The 20,227-nt window shown below is 43.6% G+C and overlaps 1 protein-coding gene across 1 annotated transcript; it reads left to right on the forward strand.

Annotated features, from left to right (window-relative positions):
• Positions 1 to 1,645: 1,645 nt before the first annotated feature.
• LOC118362406 (sodium-dependent lysophosphatidylcholine symporter 1-B-like) lies at positions 1,646 to 18,965 on the forward strand. The gene is made up of 14 exons (XM_035742708.2): positions 1,646 to 2,840; positions 4,845 to 4,973; positions 5,615 to 5,739; positions 9,967 to 10,090; positions 10,246 to 10,324; positions 10,432 to 10,601; positions 10,713 to 10,803; positions 11,131 to 11,249; positions 11,416 to 11,499; positions 12,233 to 12,316; positions 12,412 to 12,524; positions 12,655 to 12,798; positions 17,806 to 17,982; positions 18,311 to 18,965. The coding sequence occupies exons 1-14, from the start codon at positions 2,751 to 2,753 to the stop codon at positions 18,363 to 18,365; spliced, it is 1,584 nt and encodes a 527-aa protein (XP_035598601.1). The 5' UTR covers positions 1,646 to 2,750; the 3' UTR covers positions 18,366 to 18,965.
• The last annotated feature ends 1,262 nt before the right edge of the window (positions 18,966 to 20,227 follow it).

Here is a 20,227-nt window from a genome sequence, read left to right on the forward strand (position 1 = left end):
CAGAGCCAAGTGACTTGGTGTATAGCGAGAATAAGAGAGGGCCTAGAACAGAGCCCTGGGGGACACCAGTGGTGAGAGCGCGTGGTGAGGAGACAGATTCTCGCCACGCCACCTGGTAGGAGCGACCTGTCAGGAAGGACGCAATCCAAGCGTGGGCCGCGCCGGAGATGCCCAACTCGGAGAGGGTGGAGAGGAGGATCTGATGGTTCACAGTATCGAAGGCAGCCGATAGGTCTAGAAGGATGAGAGCAGAGGAGAGAGAGTTAGCTTTAGCAGTGCGGAGCGCCTCCGTGATACAGAGAAGAGCAGTCTCAGTTGAATGACTAGTCTTGAAACCTGACTGATTTGGATCAAGAAGGTCATTCTGAGAGAGATAGCGGTAGAGCTGGCCAAGGACGGCACGCTCAAGAGTTTGAGAGAAAAGAGAGAAGGGATACTGGTCTGTAGTTGTTGACATCGGAGGGATCGAGTGTAGGTTTTTTCAGAAGGGTGCAACTCTCGCTCTCTTGAAGACGGGAGGGACGTAGCCAGCGGTCAGGGATGAGTTGATGAGCGAGGTAAGGTAAGGGAGAAGGTCTCCGGAAATGGTCTGGAGAAGAGAGGAGGGGATAGGGTCAAGCGGGCAGGTTGTTGGGCGGCCGGCCGTCACAAGACGCGAGATTTCATCTGGAGAGAGAGGGAGAAAGAGGTCAGAGCATAGGGTAGGGCAGTGTGAGCAGAACCAGCGGTGTCGTTTGACTTAGCAAACGAGGATCGGATGTCATCGACCTTCTTTTCAAAATGGTTGACGAAGTCATCTGCAGAGAGGGAGGAGGGAGGGGGGGAGGATTCAGGAGGGAGGAGAAGGTGGCAAAGAGCTTCCTAGGGTTAGAGGCAGATGCTTGGAATTTAGAATGGTAGAAAGTGGCTTTAGCAGCAGAGACAGAGGAGGAAAATGTAGAGAGGAGGGAGTGAAAGGATGCCAGGTCCGCAGGGAGGCGAGTTTTCCTCCATTTCCGCTCGGCTGCCCGGAGCCCTGTTCATCAAAGGAGTGATATTTATTCCCACAGTAATTATTTATGGATCCATCCAGTTGTGCTTAAGAAAACACTGCATGTGGTGAGCTATGCGAAGAGATGGGTGAAGTGACATGCCTCCAAAGTTTAGAACTGCCAGGAGAACAGTAGTAACAGGTGCTGCCGAGCAATCATCAAGCGCTTATGAGCGTAGTGATTGCCAATGCCGCCTCAGCATTACAGCTACATTTCATATTTGGCAGAACTTTACCGCAATCATGACTAGGTCGGTTGGCGTAAATAAAAGTAGAGGCTCTGTCGCTGGCAATACCTTTCATATATAAAGAAAAGTCAGCAAAAAGTTGTCGGGACGCCAAAGTTGCCTGGAAAAAGTATTGGGTTGGAAGGTGTAGCCTACTAAAGACCAAGTCATGATTTCTGCATTTTCGCAGGCCCTGTAAACCAAAATCTAGGTATTGGGTCTGTGTGAATGGCTTTTTTTGCAGGTAAATTCATTAACACTTCAATTGTTTAACACCTCCCTAATTTGAACTGCAAACAGCCCTCATGTTTTAACAACATCTCCCCTATAGAACCCCGCAGTGGTGTCATAATACCCATACAACATTGCAGTCAAACAGGGAAACGGTTCCAACCGTTTTTCCAACATTAATTTTTTCCATGGAGGATTTTAGGAACACTTCAAATAAGGGCTGTGGGTCGTGCAGGCTTACCCTGGCGTGAAGTTTGACAACCATGTAAATCTCTCTTGGACAACGTGATTTATATCAATATATTCGGCACTATTTACGCTCAGATTTGAAAATGCTAATTAGCATCAAAGTAGACATGATGCAAAACTGCAAATGTCCGCAAGCCATCTCTGGCTGACACATTTGCTTACAGGTATTGAGTCAATTTAAAACTTGCACAAGACAGTCTACAGAATTGTCCATTTAAAGAAATTTAGCCGATTTATTTATTACAACATTTAGGTAACATTAGATAGTTAATCCAGAGATTTTTACCTTTGCCTTGATTCGGCAGTCTCGTCCGGAGCATCATGGCATTTGTTCTTTATGAATACCACATTAGCAGCTAATTAGCATTTAATTTTTGCGGGTAAAACAGGCGAATATATTAATAAAAGTCAGCTTGTCCTAGAATGATTTACAGGATTACCAAATAGTCACCAGGGTAATCCTACACAAAACAGTCTTTATTTTTAAGTGTTCCTAAAATACCCTACGCTATAGAGGAAAGTAAATTGTGGAAAAATGAGTGGAACCATTTCCCTGTTTGACCGCTAGGTTTTTATTTAAAAGGTAGCCTATACCTGCAAATAAGTGGTCAATTAAGTCTATTTGAAAGGGGGGTCATCTAAATATCACATCTTCTGTTTTGAATGGGGTATGTTTCATGAAGATTATCAAGCAAACATCTACTCCTCGTCTGATTGGTTATAGTCAGCAGTGGCCGCATTACGTTTTCAAAAAATTGGCAAGAGCTGAACTTTTAGAACCCGCTCTGCTAGCAGCGGTCTTGTCGCCCATGTTCCCACAATCCTCCGCACATTTCACGCGTGCAATCATTGAAAATGAATGTATCCAACGTCAAGCCAAGGACACCAGCGTACCAAATTGAGTGTGGAACTCAGAGCTCAAACGGCTACTTAAGGTACTCGCGCGGTTTCAAGATTCAGTGAGGAGAATAGAAACATCAAAGGCTTTTCAAATTGAATCGATTTAAAACGATATGGCAAAAGGAGAGGGCGCGGAGCAATATGCCGCGGCAAGTCTATTACCAACAAAACCAATAAGTCAAGATGGAATCAAAATTGCCAAGGTAAGTACGATAATTGTAGGACTATTCATTTGTGGCATAATACATTATCTTCATTTAGACTATAGATATCAGCAGATTATTATTTGACGAGCAATCTATTAATTTGCATCACATGGAGGGATATGGGTAGTCTATTGTAGCCGTAGGCATTATTATAATGGAGTTTTCAACGCACACAAATTCACTAAAATATTTTAACAATTAAACAGTATACAATTGAGGCGGGTTTGATATAGTTACGCTATTAACAGCGAAACTAACGGTTTTCCCAATCGGACAGTTTTCCTAATTGGCAGAAAGGCATGCGATGCCATTATAGGCTATTGAAATTACTTATATTTCAATCCCGTTTCAAGCCCCAAATAGCCTTCATGGGATTGACATTAACAATGAGTGGCTTATAATGGTCTAACTGTGGCTAAACCATATATTACATGATTGGACATCATCACACCAAATATTCTCTAGCTTCATCGGTGGGGCTTGATTTTCACCACGCTAGACCATCTGTCTTGGTGCAGCTGTTCAGAGGAAAAAACTTTACCGGTTTTAAAGGGACATGCCTTCATTTAACCCGTATTTTAGCTATGAATGGGATTTTGTCTGAAGAATAATGCATAGCGCTTGCAACGCCAGGGTTGTGGATTCGATTCCCACGGAGACCTGTACGACAATGTAAGCACTCACTACTGTAAGTCTCTATGGGTAAAGCGTCTGCTAAATGACCTAAAAGAAGAAACAGATTCATATAATAAGTCTGTTTTACTGATGTTCACTGACATGACGTGAGTACTGGACTGGATGTCTCTTATGGGGCTCACCGATGTGCTGTCATACAGACAAAATGTCTGGAATTCTTTTACCAGGTGTATTCCCAGTGTGTAGTGTTTCGTTTTGGCCATAGTGCAGGACTTGCTTCTTCTGGTCAGTCAGGTCTGCCTGAGGAGCTCAAAGGCTATTCACCCTTCATTCTGCATGTCAAGGAGGTGCCATGTGTGTCACCTCAAAACCATTTTAGAGATGTCACTGTTATAAGGGATTTTCCATACAATTTGTCCTACACATGATATCTTTAGGCCACATTCCTGAAGGCAATATGGGACATAATTCCTGTTCTATGGGGGTATATTTCACCAGGGAAATTACCATGAAGAGGTCAGAGGAGCATGTAAAACCAGGTGTCTGCTCTCAATACTGACAGAACACATGGTGTCAGACTGGCTAGATGCTCTTTACAATGATTGGCTGTTGGACTGGGTGTATTTGCTCATTGACCAGCAGGATGTGTTTGTGATGGGAAGGATGGGGGTGTGTGCACTCCTGACTGTCTGCTGACTGTTGGTGGCCTCCGCTCAGGCCACTGAAGGAATCTCGGAATGGCTGATCATCCCATAGCCAGAGCCAATCGCTGCCTCCGGCACCAGGCAGAGTTGTACAGTGACTGAACTACAGTGACCTCCCAGTCTCACACCACTTTCTAAACTCGTAGTGGCCCAGACTGCATAGTCAGAGGGATTTAGTACTAATCTGACATTCAATGGTGGGGTGAGGAGCGTTGGCCAATCTTGGGCTCACAATGAGACATGTTGTTTTACTAGCCGCTGTTGGGCCAGAAGTCTCTGAATTAAACCGGACTTGAGGGGGGGGGTCAAGTGGGTGAGTTTGGCCAGATGTGTATTTACCTCGACTGAGCAATCAAGACCCAGTTCAATGATCAAATCCACTTCCTGTACAGTTAGATCCTGCACAGAGGAATGCTACATGATCAAAGAAGTGATGCTCATATACCCAAGTGATGCCTCCAACATTTTGTCAGTTTTTAATACAAAGGCAGAGTTGGATATAGACATACAAAGATCCTGTATCACAACAGCTAAACTGTGCATCTTTAGCAACCCCTAAAAATCCAATGCTTTCACAATATTCTGATTTTCTTTTTAAGTCTGTGTTTAGTCTATGTGTACTATTGTCATGCTATGTGCTTCTTCTCTCCCCATTTTCCAGCGGAGGGACAACAATGGCCGTCTGTCAATGTGCAGTAAGTTGTGCTATGCCATCGGAGGGGCTCCCTACCAGATCACAGGCAGCGCGCTGGGCTTCTTTCTCCAGATCTACCTGCTGGATGTGGCCCAGGTGAGTGAGATGGGATTCAAACGGAACCAATGACATCACAAAGTCACCATCAAGACCAACTCCTTGAAATTTGCAGTTGTCTAAACATGCTCAAAACATATTTTGTTTTACCCTTTAGTGTGTGTACTTTACTGTATTTATACTTGAAACGCTTCTCAAGATGACTAAGGGCAAGGCCAAAGATCTGGTATCATTTTAACAGACTTTGGCATGACTCATCTAGTGAAGCAAATTAATTCTGACTCACACTGCTTTGCTTTGTCACTCAATTAGCAAGTGATAGACTGTACACTGTGCTCACTGTAGTGCTCTCACTGAATACAACTCTTTCAACCAGTGAGCTAATGAGCTCATTGGAATGGACTTAAACACCACATTGTTCAGATGGTAATGTTGCCAATGTGGCCTGGCCATGTATCATTTCTCAAATATTGTCTTAGTCATCTTGTTGCTAAGATGCAATCCAACTGAGTTATGCCTCTGTTTTATTTCTGTTTCAATAGCCACTCTTTGTTCTGTGAGGAGAGATGATGGCTGATGTCTGTGATTGTAGTGGTCTGACAGACAATGACTCAAATTCTTTGTATTCTACCCCCCCACACACACCTTACTTATCTCCCTTTATCTTTGTCTCTCCATAGCTGGACCCATTATATGCCTCTATCATCTTGTTTGTGGGCCGGGCCTGGGATGCAGTGACGGACCCAACGGTGGGCTTCCTGGTTAGTCGGAGCAGATGGACCAGGTGTGGCCGGATGATGCCCTGGTAGGTGCCTCTGCCTCGGTCACCCAGCGGACATATTACAGTAGGCAGGAATGAAAGAGGAGAGGAAATTATATATTTTTTTTAATGCAAAACCTCTCGTCACGACTAGAGGGAAAACAGTAGTTGTAATTGAAATATGGGCGGTAATCGTGACAGCGACGCTGAGGTAGAATAGTTTGAATAGAGAGATCAGGCTGTCACTGAATTGCAGTGATATGCCTAATTTGCTCTCTATTTTTACATCAGTCGCTACCTACTCTTATCTTTATCTGCTGTTGGCCACTGTTCGTCTTAGGTTGTTGTAGCTTTTACCTTCTCATCTGGGTGCAAACCAGGACAGACTGGAACAAGGCTGTCTTATTTAGCTCCAGAGGACCTCATTTAGTTCTGGAATGCCCAGGTGCTTTTTGCTTTGTTGTTCTGTGCTGGCACTGGATGTTTCCACCAAAGGCTCTGAGTACTTTGAAGCCTGTGCCCATAGAAATAGATTTCGAATTCTTTGCTTGTGCCCCAGATGCCTTAAGCGAGACTAAGCCTAGTGGTGGGTGACATACAGTACCAGTCAAAAGTTTGGACACACCTACTCATTCAAGGGTTTTTCTTTATTTTTACTATTTTCTACATTGTAGAATAATAGTGAAGACATCACAACTATGAAATAACACATATGGAATCATGTAGTAACCAAAAAGGTGTTCAACAAATCAAAATATATTTGATCTTTTAGATTCTTCAATGGTATTGAAGGAGTTCCCACAGATGCTGAGCACTTGTTTGCTGCTTTTCTTTCACTCTGCGGTCCAACTCATCCCAAATCATCTCAATTGGGTTGAGGTTGGGTGATTTGTGGAGGCCAGGTCATTTACATTTACATTTAAGTCATTTAGCAGACGCTCTTATCCAGAGCGACTTACAAATTGGTGCATACACCTTATGACATCCAGTGGAACAGCCACTTACAATAGTGCATCTAAATCTTTTTAGGGGGGAGAAGGATTACTTACCCTATCCTAGGTATTCCTTGAAGAGGTGGGGTTTCAGGTGTCATCTAATGCAGCACTCTATTACTCTCCTTCTTGGTCAAATAGCCCTTACACAGGCTAGAGGTGTGTTGGGTCATTGTCCTTTTGTAAAACAAACTTTAGTCCCACTAAGCTCAAACCAGATGGGATGGCGTATCACTACAGAATGTTGTGGTAGCCATGCTGGTTAAGTGTGCCTTGAATTCTAAATATATCACAGACAGTGTCACCAGCAAAGCACCATCACACCTCCTCCATGCTTCACGGTGGGAACCACACATGCAGAGATCATCCATTCACCTACTCTGCTTCTCACAAAGACACAGCGGTTAGAACCAAAAATCTCAAATTTGGACTCATCAGACCAAGGGACAGATTTCCACCAGTCGAATGTCCATTGCTTGTGTTTCTTGGCCCAAGCAAGTCTCTTCTTATTATTGGTGTCCTTTAGTAGTGGTTTCTTTGCAGCAATTTGACCATGAAGGCCTGATTCACACAGTCTCCTCTGAACAGTTGATGTTGAGTTGTGTCTGTTACTTGAACTCTGTGAAGCATTTATTTGGGCTGCAATTTCTGAGGCTGGTAACTCTAATGAACTTATTGTCTGCAGCAGAGGTCATTCTGGGTCTTACCTTCCTGTGGCGGTTCTCATGAGAGCCAATTTTGTCATAGCACTTGATGGTTTTAGCAATTGCACTTGAAGAAACTTTCAAAGTTCTTGAAATATTCCACATTGACTGACCTTCATCTCTTAATGGACTGTCATTTTGCTTTGCTTATTTGAGCTGTTCTTGCCATAATATGGACTTGGTCTTTTACCAAATAGGGCTATCTTCTGTATACCCCCCTACCTTTTCACAACACAACTGATTGGCTCAAACGCATTGAGATGGAAAGCAATTCCACAAATGAACTTTTAATAAGGCACACCTGTTAATTTCACATACTCTGATACAAGGAGATATTGACCTTTTGTGGTTGCAATTCATATTTGGCATAATACTGTGACTTGCTAGGAATGGCATCGATAAAGGAGGTTTATTCATGGTGGTAACAACTGGATTTACTTGATATCTTAAGACCCTGGGCATGTGACGTACAATAGTCTGCCTGGTGTGCCTGAGCTGCAAGTGTAGAGGGAGAAAACCGGCATCACCCTCTCTGATTGGTCCAGCCCTCAACACACCACTAGATTTAGGCCAATGGGGGTGTGCTGTGTGTGTGTGTGTGTGTGTGTGTGTGTGAGAGATGGCAGTTGGGGAGTGGGCTGGCTGATTCAGAGAGAGGTTACCGCAGGTCAAGTAGAGGGGAGATTATTGGCTGAATGTCAATGAGGTCATTGTTAGGTTTCTGGTCTGTATAAACCACTACAAATCCCCCAGAAAATTCTTATCAGAGCCTGAACACAGACAAGGAGATGCATCACTTAACTAAACCTTGACTAAAGCTATTTCCCCTTCTGAATGCCTCTGCCTTTTTAATTAGCGCTATTAGTGGAATATGTTTTTTCCAGAATTGTATTACCGAGTCATAAACAGCCTGTGGAATTCTAGACGTCTCTAGAATGTGAATATTGTTGTCATACACAGTGAAAATAGACAGCCTTCCTTTTACTTCCATGTAGCCACCTGCCAGACAGACGGATAGCTGAGTAATAGATTTATCATATTGGATGTCACAAAAATAACATACAATTGTTGTAATAGAGAACACAGTTCTCTTAATGGACTCTGATAAGTACTTTAATAGTCTCTCTCCCTGAAGTATTAGGAGCTTGATAAGTCAATGTTGACCTAACTTTAAGAAGCACAGTAATGTTTCTCACAGACAGGTGGTGATCAAGTCTGTTTGCAGAATAAAACCTTGAGCCTTTTCCTCTTGTCCTGCCTACGTCGTTGTGTAGCTAGGGTGTCACCTCAAGGTCATTGGTGTGGGGCTGCCGCTGCCGTGCTCTTGCTGTGAGCTTTGTGTATTCAACCATAGTGACAGTGTACAAAACACAGACAATCTAGGAGATATCTGACCTCTATTTCCAGTCAGATCAGTCTATTGACTCTCATTAACCCCATTCAGTCAGCCCATGTACGCTAAGGAAGCAGACAGAGGGTGCTTATATGGTGCTTCCCCAGTTCAGTGGATGTTGGCTACAGAGGATTGCCACTCCCATTGACTGGCCATGCGTGAGTGGGGTCGACATGTGTCTTGTAACATAAACAAACACGCATTTTCAGTTCAATGAGATGATAGTCCCCCTGGGGACTGTAGGCTCAAACACAGAGGACTGATGGAAAGAAACATGACCTATTACAAAGATATTGTTGTACAGTATTAATGTTGTTGTAGTAATTAATACACTTGGCAGATGAGCATGTAATGTTAGTGACTGCTGTTCTCAACTGTGTATTTTGCTGAGACCAGTGTGGGGCTAAGACGAACACCCACTGCCCTGCTGGCATAGAAATGTCTTAGTCAGTAGATACTTGTCTCCAAAATACCATTCCAGCAATGCCCCCAAAGTCTATTTTTTTGAGCTGACTTGTCTTCTGGAAACCAAGTAGTGGATCCATAGTTCTCTATGGTTGTTCTGCAACTCTAGCTGGAATGGATTGGTGTGCTTTTCAGGTGTATTGTGGGATTGTGGCTGTAAAGTGGGGTGAGGCAGGGTCAGTATGGTGCCACCATAAGTACAGCCCACCACAGTCTCCCAGGTGGCACAGTGAACAGAGAAACTCCCCACTGAGCCCATTCTGAGCCCATTCTGAGCCCATTCTCCACACACAGCCCCAAACAACAGATAATTAAGGGATTATTCACAAATACCTGCTTTCAATGCAAAGAAAGAAAGGGAGTGTGGATGTAAGAAAATGAGAAAGAGAGGGGGTTCAAGTTAGTTACTTTACAGAGTTTAAAAATCTCAACCCTGTGCAGATGATGTAAGTTAGTGGCCCAAACTCTGCTACCACTACTGCCATCACTACCAAGTGTCACACAGGTGTCACTAATTTACGTCATCTGGCAGGGACTGATGGAAATCATAATTGTGATAAGAAATATTCACTTCTTCAATACTGTAGTAAATTGTGTTTGTATAATATTTCACTAATTTTCCGGTCACAGAGATGAAATAGACCTCCTCAAACACCCACACATTTTAAATGCTCATCCATCATTACATTGTATTGATACACTCCTGTTTTCCCCTCAGGATCCTCATCTCCACTCCGTTTGCAGTGCTCACCTACTTCCTGATCTGGTATGTCCCTCCGGTGGAGCAGGGGAAGGTCCTGTGGTACCTGGTCTTCTACTGCCTCTTCCAGTCTCTGCAGACGGTCAGTCTCGCCTCTCTCTACGCAGTCTCTTGTTTTATTGATAAGAAGGGGCACATGTTACAATACATTGTTACTCAATCCCCATTGATTGTTACTGTAATGTGGTTTCATGGTTATTGTGCCAGCAATGCTGATGTTTTTTTTTCTGTGCGCAGTGCTTCCATGTGCCGTACTCAGCGCTCACCATGTTTATCAGCATGGACCAGAAAGAGAGGGACTCTGCCACTGCCTACCGTATGTCAACCTGGACATCTTTACGGTTTTGTAGCATCTCATGTAGTTGTAATGTAAGGTCTTCATTCTGCTCTTTCTCACTCTCCCCATCCCACTCTCTTGTTCAGGTATGACAGTGGAGGTGCTGGGAACAGTGGTTGGCACAGCAATCCAGGGGCAGATTGTGGGCGGGGCGATCGCCCCCTGTCTCCCAGGTGACCTGGATGTCCTTGACAACGGTAACTCCACACTGATGGGGTCAGACTTCAACATCACCCACATCTCCCTAGATGAAACGGTGAGTGGGGGACCCTAGGGATGTCATGTTGTATAACATGGCATAACACTGTTATAGTAACGTTAGAAGTGGAATGTGCCCCTACCCCTGCTCCTCCTGTCCCCCTAACAGAAACAAGCCTACCTCACCGCCTCAGCAGTCATCTGTACCATGTACGTTCTCTGTGCTACAGTCCTGTTCCTGGGAGTCAGAGAGCAGGAAGGTGGGAATTGATTAATTGATTTTATTTTAAATGTTTGTCTCTTATCAGAATATCTTTACAATGACTTAATTCAAACAGGTTTTTTTTTCATATTTAGAGTAGGAAAGATTTGTTTGTTACCCACAAGCAAACTTTTCCACTTTCTCTCAACCCGCAAATGTTCGAAGAATTATTTTGTTATAAGTAACTAGGAGAGGGACATATTTTGGCAGTCTGTAAATGCCATGGATGAGGGATAAGAAATAATATCAGATAAGTCTTCTTCAGCTGATTTTTGGCACAGTGCACCTAATCAGATTTAAAATGCCAGCTTTGTTTTGGTCCTAGAGTGTGGGCGTCTGAAGACAGAACCCATGTCGTTCTTAGAGGGTGTGAGGATGGTGATGGGATATGGGCCGTATGTCAAACTGGTCATGGGATTCCTCTTCACCTCGCTGGCTTTCATGGTGAGTCACACTCAGAGATGGGCTACAGTTAAGCACACACATAAACAACCAAACAAACAATTCTTTATGACTGGCTATAGCCTAGTGTTTAGTTTTCTTTATGTATATTAGACCTACTTCCTGTTCATTCAGTTTGAGGTGTATTGTATTGCTCTCTTCCTGGCAGCTCCTGGAGGGGAACTTTGCCCTGTTCATCACCTACACCCTGGGCTTTAGAAATGACTTCCAGAACATTCTGCTGGTCATTATGGTGAGTGAAGTCTATTATTCTCTGAGAAAATCACCCCCCTGTTTTTGTTTTTTTCTTCACGCAAGGAGACGTGTTGCCATGGGGATGAGAGGGCACATTTTTGGGGTTAGAGGTGTTGTTGTTGTTGCCCCTGGGAACCTGTCCCCCTCTCACACACCCCATCGGTGAGAGAAAGGAGCACAGAGGGGTCTTTGTTGCCCAGGCGATCTGTCAGCACCACCATGGGAACCCTTGCTTTTCTATTCTGCACCGTCGCCTCTATCTGCCTGAGTAGGATCTAGAGCTGCCCTGCCCTGCCCTGCCCTGCCCTGCCCTGCCCTGCCCTGCCCTGCCCTGCCCTGGCTTGGCTACTGGAGCAGGAGATGTCACCAGATCTATTTGTGTTTTAGCCAAATCCTCAAAGGTCCTTAGATGCTGCTGGTTTTGTGGTCAGCACTGATGAATTGTTTGATATTTCTCATAGTGCTAGTTGCTCAGCCACTCGCTAATCCTTGTGTGATCATTTGACACACCGGTTGACCACACCTCCTATAAGAGTTCAGGGGTCATGTACCCCCAGCAGGGTTAAATAAAGGGCCCTTTCACATTGTCCTTCTCCCATGACCTTTTAGCCCATCGGTCAGTCTGACCTATTCTGTTCCCACATTGCGCAGAGAAGTATTTCTATTAATTTTTATGGAAATTGTTTAAAAGTTAAATATCTTAATGCTCTTCTTTGGTGTTTTATTTCTAGCTCTCTGGGACTTTGTCCATTCCATTCTGGCAGTGGTTCCTGATCCGATTCGGGAAGAAGACTGCCGTCTACATTGGCATCACGGTGAGTAGTGTGTGTTGGTGTGGAGTTTCATGCTGTGTTATGGAACTCTCTCTCATGCCTCATTTCATGTCTATCCTATGCGTCTCTCTCTGCAGTGGGCAGTGCCCTTCATGATCCTGATCGTCTGCATAGAAAGCAGTCTCATTGTGGCCTATGTGGTCTCTGTGGCTGCAGGAGTCAGTGTGGCTGCAGCTTTCCTCCTACCTTGGTAAACAGACTACTGAATGTACCTCAGCACACCCACCTATAGATTATCTATCTCCAGTGTCTCTTTACTTTTATCCAGTCTGGTGTGGCTTGCCTTTTGGGATCCATTCACATATTTCCTTGTTTCTCAGGTCAATGCTTCCAGATGTGGTGGATGATTTCAAAGTGAAGAATCCAGACTCTAGTGGCCACGAGGCCATTTTCTACTCCTTCTATGTCTTCTTCACCAAGTTCGCCTCAGGAATATCCCTCGGCATCTCTACTCTCAGTCTAGAGTGAGTTTGTTTTTCTCTCTTGCAGGTATTGTACATGATAAACTGACGTTGTAAAAACTTAGCATGTTGACAATTTAATGAGCTTAGTTTGAAATTAAACTGTATTTTGCAGTTCCTAAAAGTTTGAAACGCACTACATCACCAAAAGTATGTGGACAACTTCTCGAACATCTCATTCCAAAATTATGGGCATTTAAAAAATAAATCTTACATACATACACAGTTGAAGTCGGACGTTTATTTACGCCTTAGCCAAATACATTTAAACTCCGTTTTTCACAATTCCTGACGTTTAATCCTAGTAACAATTCCCTGTTTTAGGTCAGTTAGGATTACCACTTTGTTTTAAGAATGTGAAATGTCAGAATAATAGTAGAGAATGATTTATTTCAGCTTTTATTTCTTTCATCACATTCCCAATGTGTCAGAAGTTGACATAATAATTGAGTGTGTCTGTGTGTTGTCATGTAGTGCATATAGCCTTAATATTCATGATGATAATTGTAATCCATATCGTATCACCATCATAGTTTAATTATAATTACCTTTAACATCATTGAAAAAACACCTCCCAGCATTTCCATAGCAATTGACATTTCACACGATCATGAGCAAGACCATGCATTACTATAGAGACTGCTTCACGACAGTACAAATGCATTCCGTACAATATGTTATTATTACCCAATGTCCCTGTTCTGATATCTTCCCCTTGCTTGTTCGAAATATATATATTAAATTATACAACAGTTCTTGACAATGGAGAGAGAGTAGAGAGCGGGATCAAGTGTGTAAGTGAACATGTAATTGAGTGTGTGTGTTCATATCCACTTCTTAGTGTTTTTATATTTTTTACAGTTCCCATACTTTCTTTTTTTCGTAACCTGAAATCCCTGTAGAATTCAGTACAGCCATGGTGTTATGGAGCTGTCTCGGAATAGCTGTCCATCTATAAAAAGTTTGTCCACAATGAGAAAGGCACGTGTACCCCTCTCCTTCTGTTGCCTCTGTACAGGATACAGTGTCTTGCGACGTTTGTTTATCTCCCGGGGAAATTGGTCATTGAGACAGAATTTGGTCCCTTTGAGCTCCCTTCCTCTGCTTTTGTTGGTAGTGTTCAAATTTTGCAATGATTGGTCAGGGACCCTTGGTCTTGTCGCTCCAAGTCTGTTTACACAGTGGAACGCCACCTTGTTTAGTCTCTAGAGGAAGTTTCAAGGCGGATTGCATGAATTCTCTGATCACGCCCTCTGGATTATTGGATGCGTCCTCAGGAATCCCAGAAAATAATAGATTTTCACGCATGCTACGACTTTGTATGTCTAGTGTTGCATGGATTCCAGCCAGAGCACAAGCCTCTACTTCAACGGTAAGTAAATCATCCGTGTCTGGTTCGAGTCCTTTTGTGAGGTAGTCGGCTCTTTCCATGATGGAGTATGTTGTTCCTCCATAGCGTAAAGCTGTTGGTACTTCTCGATTTCCCTCAGGGTCTCCTTTAGTATCCAGGTTGGCTCTTTACTGCAACCAGTTGTTTTTCAATTTTTTTAACAATGCGTCTTTCACACGACGATAACGACAGGTGTCTGTAGTACAGCCATCTAGCACTGTTTGGTTAGCGGTGTTTCCTAGCTGTTAAAAGCTAAACATGTTTAGTATTCTTAATGAATTTAATAGCGGTTTTGTTTTAATAAAAAATGACAAACTGGGTGTTTTCCAGCATACGGTGTTCAGCTGCCCCTCTCTCTAGTATGGAGTTGGTCCCCCCCTTTGCTGCCATAAGTCTCCACTCTTCTGGGAAGGCTTTCCACTAGATGTTTTTGCTGAGGGGACTTGCTGCCATTCAGCTACAAGAGCATTAGTGAGGTCAGGCACTGATGTTGGGTAATTAGGCCTGGCTTGCAGTCGGCTTTATAATTCATCTCAAAAGTATTTGATGGGTCAGGGCTCTGTGCAAGCAAGTCAAGTTCTTCCACACCGATCTTGACAAACCATTTCTGTATGGACCTCGCTTTGCACATGGGGGCTTTGTCATGCTGAAACATGACAGAGCCTTCCCCAAACTGTTGCCACAAAGTTGGAAGCACAGAATTGTCTAGAATGTCATTGTATGCGGTAGCGTTAAGATTTCCCTTCACTGGAACTAAGGGGCCTAGCCCCGAACCAGCCTCAGACCATTATCCCTCGTCCACCAAACTTTACAGTTAGCACAGCATTCGGGCAGGTAGCGTTCTCCTGGCATCTGCCAAACCCAGATTTGGCTGCGGACTGCCAGATGGTGAAGATGGCACCAACGGATTGGGCTGCTGTGCTTCTAGCTCTTAGGAAACTTTGCAGTATTTTTTTTTTTTTCTGTGTTATTTCTTATATTATTAGCCCAGGAAATGTTTTGTGTTATTACAGCCGGGAAGAACTTTTGGATATCAGAGCAGCAGTAACTCACCAGCATTACAACCAGGAATGGAACTTTTCCGAAATCGGATCCTTTTCCGAAATTGGTTCCAAAACACAGCTGGCGCGAAAAAGGTACTCGGAGTGGACTTATTGTATGACTCATGAGGCACGCACACCACCCACCGCTTCAGAGTATATTACTCGCTAATGTTCAGTCTCTGGATAATAAAGCTAACGAGCTCAGGGCAAGGATTTTCTTCAGAGACATCAGGGATGTAACATACTCTGTTATACGGAAACATGGCACTCTCGGGATATACTGTCTGAGTCCGGTCAGCCAGCTGGGTTCTCAGTTCATCATGCAGACAAGAATAAATATCTCTCCGGGAAGAATTAGGGCAGGAGTGTATGTTTCATGATTAACTACTCACGGTGTAATTGTAACAACATACAGGAACTCAAGTCCATTTGTTCACCCGACGTAGAACACCTCACAATCAAATGCCGACCGTATTATCTCACAAGATAATTATCTTTGGTTATAGTCACAGCCGTGTGTATTCCCCCTCAAGCCAATACCACAACAGCCCTCAAAGAACTTCACTGGACTTTATGCAAACTGGAAAATTCATATCCTGAGGCCGCATTTATTGTACCTGGGGATTTTAACAAAGCAAATTTGAGAAAAACATTACTGAAGTTCTATCAACACATTGACTGTAATACTCGCGCTGCTAAAACACTTGACCACTGCTACTCCAACTTCTGGGATGCCTACAAGGCCCTCCCCTGCACTCCCTTTGGGAAATCTGATCACAACCTCATTTAGCTCCTCCTGTGCTAAGGACGATTCAACGCTGGTCTGACCAATCGGAATCCACGCTTCAAGATTGTTTTGATCACGTGGACTGGGATATGTTCTGGGTAGCCTTCGAGATCAACAGAGGAATACACTGATACGGTGACTGAGTTTATCAGGAAGTGTATAGGAGATGTTGTATCCACTGTGACTATTAAAACCTACCCTAACCAGAAACTGTGGATAGATGGCAGCATTTGCGCAAAACTGAAAGCGGCAAGGTGACTGGGAATATGGCTGAATACAAACAGTGTAGTTATTCCTCTGTAAGGCAATCAAACAGGCAAAACATCAGTGTAGAGACGAAATTGAGACTCAATTCAACGGCTCAGACACGAGACGTATATGGCAGGGTCTGTAGACGATCACGGACCACAAAGGGAAAACCAGCCACTTCGCGGACACTGACGTGCTTCCGAACAAGCTAAACACCTTCACCCGCTTTGAGGATAACACAGTGCCACTGACGTGGCCCGCCACCAAGGACTGTGGGCTCTCCTGCGCCGTTGGCGGCGTGAATAAGACGTTTAAGCATGTTAACCCTCGCAAGGCTGCTGGCCCAAAGGGTGGTGCAGTCTGCCCAACGCAGCGCCCGATGTCACAAAGGCCAAAAATATAATCAAGGACAACAACCACCTGAGCCACTGCCTGTTCACCCTGCAGAAGGTGAGGTCAGTACAGGTGCATCAAAGCTGGGACAGAGAGACTAGAAAGAAGCTGTTTATCTCAAGCCATCAGATTGTTAAATCGCCATCACTAGCCCCACATAGACTGCTGCCCCATATACATAGACTTGAAATCACTGGCCACTTTAATGTTTACATATTTTGCATTAATCATCTCATATGGGTATATACTGTATTCTATCCTATTCTACTGTATCTTAGTATATGCCGCTCTGACATTGCTCGTCCAAACATTTATGTATTCTTAATTCCATTCCTTTACTTTAGATTGTGTGTATTGTTAGGTATTACTGCACTGTTGGAGCTACACCCGCAATAACATCTGCTAAACATGTGTATGTGACAAATAAAATTTGATTTTATTGATTTGAAGCGTGATTCATCACTCCAGAGAACCCGTTTCCACTGTTCAAGAGTAATGGCGGCGAGCTTTACACCACTCCAGACAATGCTTGACATTGTGTAAAGTGATCTTAGGCTTGTGTGCGGCTGTTCGGCCATGGAAGCCCATTCAAGAAGCTCCCGACGAACAGTTCTTGTGCTGATGTTGCTTCCAGAGGCTGTTTGGAACTCTGTAGTGAGTGTTGCAACTGAGGACAGACTATTTTTACGCCTACCACTTTGCGCCAGAGCCGTTGTTGATCCTAGGTGTTTCCACTTCACAATAACAGCACTTACAGTTGATCGGGGCAGGGCAGAAATTTGACGAACTGACTTGTTGGAAAGGTGGCGTGACCTTGCCATGTTGAAAGTCACTGAGCTCTTCAGTGAGGCCATTCTACTGCCAATGTTTGTCTATGGAGATTGTATGGCTGTGTCCTCGATTTTACACACCAGTCAGTGACGGGTGTGACTGAAATGGCCAAATCCAATCATTTGAAGGGGTGTACACATACTTTTGTGTGTATTTTATATGAAAGGGCCTATGATAACTGCGTTTTTAAAGATTACCTAGCTTAATTTTCTCAATTCACCGGTGCAGTCCTGTGGTGAACAATAACACAATCCACATTCATAATCAAACCAAACTGCACCTTTTTTATGTTATTCTTCCTGGAAATGTTTTTGCAGCTTTGCCGGCTATGTGACCAGAGGCTGCTCGCAACCCGACGCAGTGAATTTAACGCTGAAGGTGCTGGTCTCTCCTGCTCCTGTTGTTCTGATATTCCTGGGGCTGTTTATATTCAAGACCTACCCCATCGACGAGGAGAGGAGGCAAGGCAACCGGAAACTACTGCAGGAGATGCGGTGAGTTAGACCAAACACGCACACGATAAGGGCTGATTGAGGCTGTCTAAGCCAGACACTCATTGTAATAGAACAGGGTTCATGCAGGACCCAAGCTATTTCCTCCTAAATTAAGTAACCGAGTGTACTGGGGAGCTAAGCAATCCAGTGACCAATCTCTTCACAGGGGGACACTAAACTTAGTTCTGTTCTGGCATCTTTCTCTATACTTCAGCTAAATGCAAAGGACACACTTTAATCCTTAGCCACTCTGCGATGAATAAGGACCCTCTTGAACAAGCTAAGTCCTTTGTTTCTAACGCTTGGCTGTGTTCCCATTCTGAAACAGGGAGAGCGATCAGGATTCCGAGACAGAGTCCACAGAGCTTGGGAGCGTTGTATAGGAGCCCCGGGAGAGAAGGGCGACCAACCAAAAGGCCAACGCTGTCCTGCGTGTTTGCATTGGCAGGCTGGAGTGATGAGGCCACTGGGGAGCCTGGACTGAGTTTTGGGTTAAGCTGGACTAACAGAGGAGAAACCACAGACCACACTACTGCTATATGAACACAATGGCCCTGGTCTCCACAGGATTCCACAGGTTACAGAGACCCCTAGTGGACATTTTGAGTCATCGCTCTCTGTAGAGTACCTACTGTACTGTACTGTACTATGTATGTGATTCGTGGTACTGGTTTATCGGTTTTGTTTGTTTACATGACAAACATTAGTTTGGGATTGTTAATCATGCATTTACCCATCAAATTCAAGATATTTTTTAATGAGATGTTTGTCTACCTGAACCAAGGATATTAGGTCAAAGGGTGGGAAAGCTTTCTCTGCACTAAAACAATACTTTCCAATCAGCAGGATGGTCCTCATAGAGGGAAGATTCCAGCATTCATTTTTTTGGGGCATATCAGTAACTGCACTGGATTTATATGGTTATTTACAACAACAAAAAATAAATAAACTAATTTCAAGAGGATAGTACTCCTCTTTAGGGATGTGGAGAGCACATAACTGTTACAATCTTATCCACTGGAATTATATTTGTGTCTCATGGGGAAAAGAAACAAGGAACCTTGTAAAAGAAACTCTAACCTTAATGAACTCATTAACATTGCCAATAATGTGTCTAGATTTCAGACTTACTATAGCTAGGCTAGCTGATTTCCACCTTATAATTACTGGCTTAACAGCGCGGCTTGTAGAGTTGTACTTTGTAAACCTTGTTGTCGTAATAAGATTTTCTGTACAAGTTTGAACTAAATTCTATTTGGTCAAAGTTGTTTCTCCCCCACGATACTAAGACTTTCCTTAAAAAGCTGTCTTTCTTGGTGAGTCCAAAGGCTAGTGGGGAGACTAACAACTTATCTCAAGCCTAACTTAATGTTTGATGCCTTCAACTGTATGTACATCTTAGAGGCCATCTTGGCCCAAAGCACAGAATCTTCACTAACTATTTAAAACTAGTTATGTTTTGATGAAAGCACACAGTACTAATTTGGTAATAATCATTGCAGATAATCAAATTCTATATACACTTGTCTGAATATGGATGTGTACATTTTGTGTGTGCGCACACAGTATATGACTAAACACCCACAAACATGTTGTATGATCATCAGAATGATTAGTTGACTGTCAACACATGATAGGCTTAATTTGTTTCTCATATTATTTAAAGTATTTTCTAAAGATAATGTGTCAGTTGAGGCTGTGTCCTGCAATGTGACCAACAATCAGTGTTTTAATGTCTGTACTCTTGTTATGAATCTTTTTGATCAGACCAAAGCCAAGTTTTCTATTTATCAGACAAATCAAAATTCAGAACTCCAATTTTTTTTTTACTCTTGAATGTCTCAAGTACTGTAATATTGAACAACCTTGACAAATCCTAAGCCATATCTAGATATCTGAAAACAGAGTATTTTCTTTGGGTAATCGCCTACAATGGGGACATAACCTCTTAGATGTAAAATCCCCTATTTAGGTGACCTGCGTGGTTCTGGGACATTTATGCTTGCAAATGGATCTGTGAACACCGTAGATGGAAATGACTTGCATTGAGCGATGGCTCTTGTTCCCAGGGACACAGTGGCCTGTGCGACATTGGATGTGAAATCTGAAACCACTAGAAGCTGGGATGTCCCTCCTACCATTTCATTCGCTCTTCTGAGTGTCCAACTCCTGCCTGAACCCTACATCACAGCCACTGACAAAGCACATACCTGCCATCCTTACATCGTAGTGCAGCAGGAGACCG

Source organism: Oncorhynchus keta, chromosome 29 (genome assembly GCF_023373465.1).
Source record: "Oncorhynchus keta strain PuntledgeMale-10-30-2019 chromosome 29, Oket_V2, whole genome shotgun sequence".
Classification (NCBI taxonomy): domain Eukaryota; kingdom Metazoa; phylum Chordata; class Actinopteri; order Salmoniformes; family Salmonidae; genus Oncorhynchus; species Oncorhynchus keta.

Excerpts from the sequence above, each read along its gene's own strand:
- LOC118362406 (XM_035742708.2), top strand. The coding sequence starts at position 2,751 with ATGGCAAAAGGAGAGGGCGCGGAGCAATATGCCGCGGCAAGTCTATTA. Across the intron at positions 5,740-9,966 it reads TGTGGCCGGATGATGCCCTG|GATCCTCATCTCCACTCCGT; the intron begins GTAGGTGCCTCT and ends TTTTCCCCTCAG. Across the intron at positions 12,799-17,805 it reads ATCTCTACTCTCAGTCTAGA|CTTTGCCGGCTATGTGACCA; the intron begins GTGAGTTTGTTT and ends ATGTTTTTGCAG.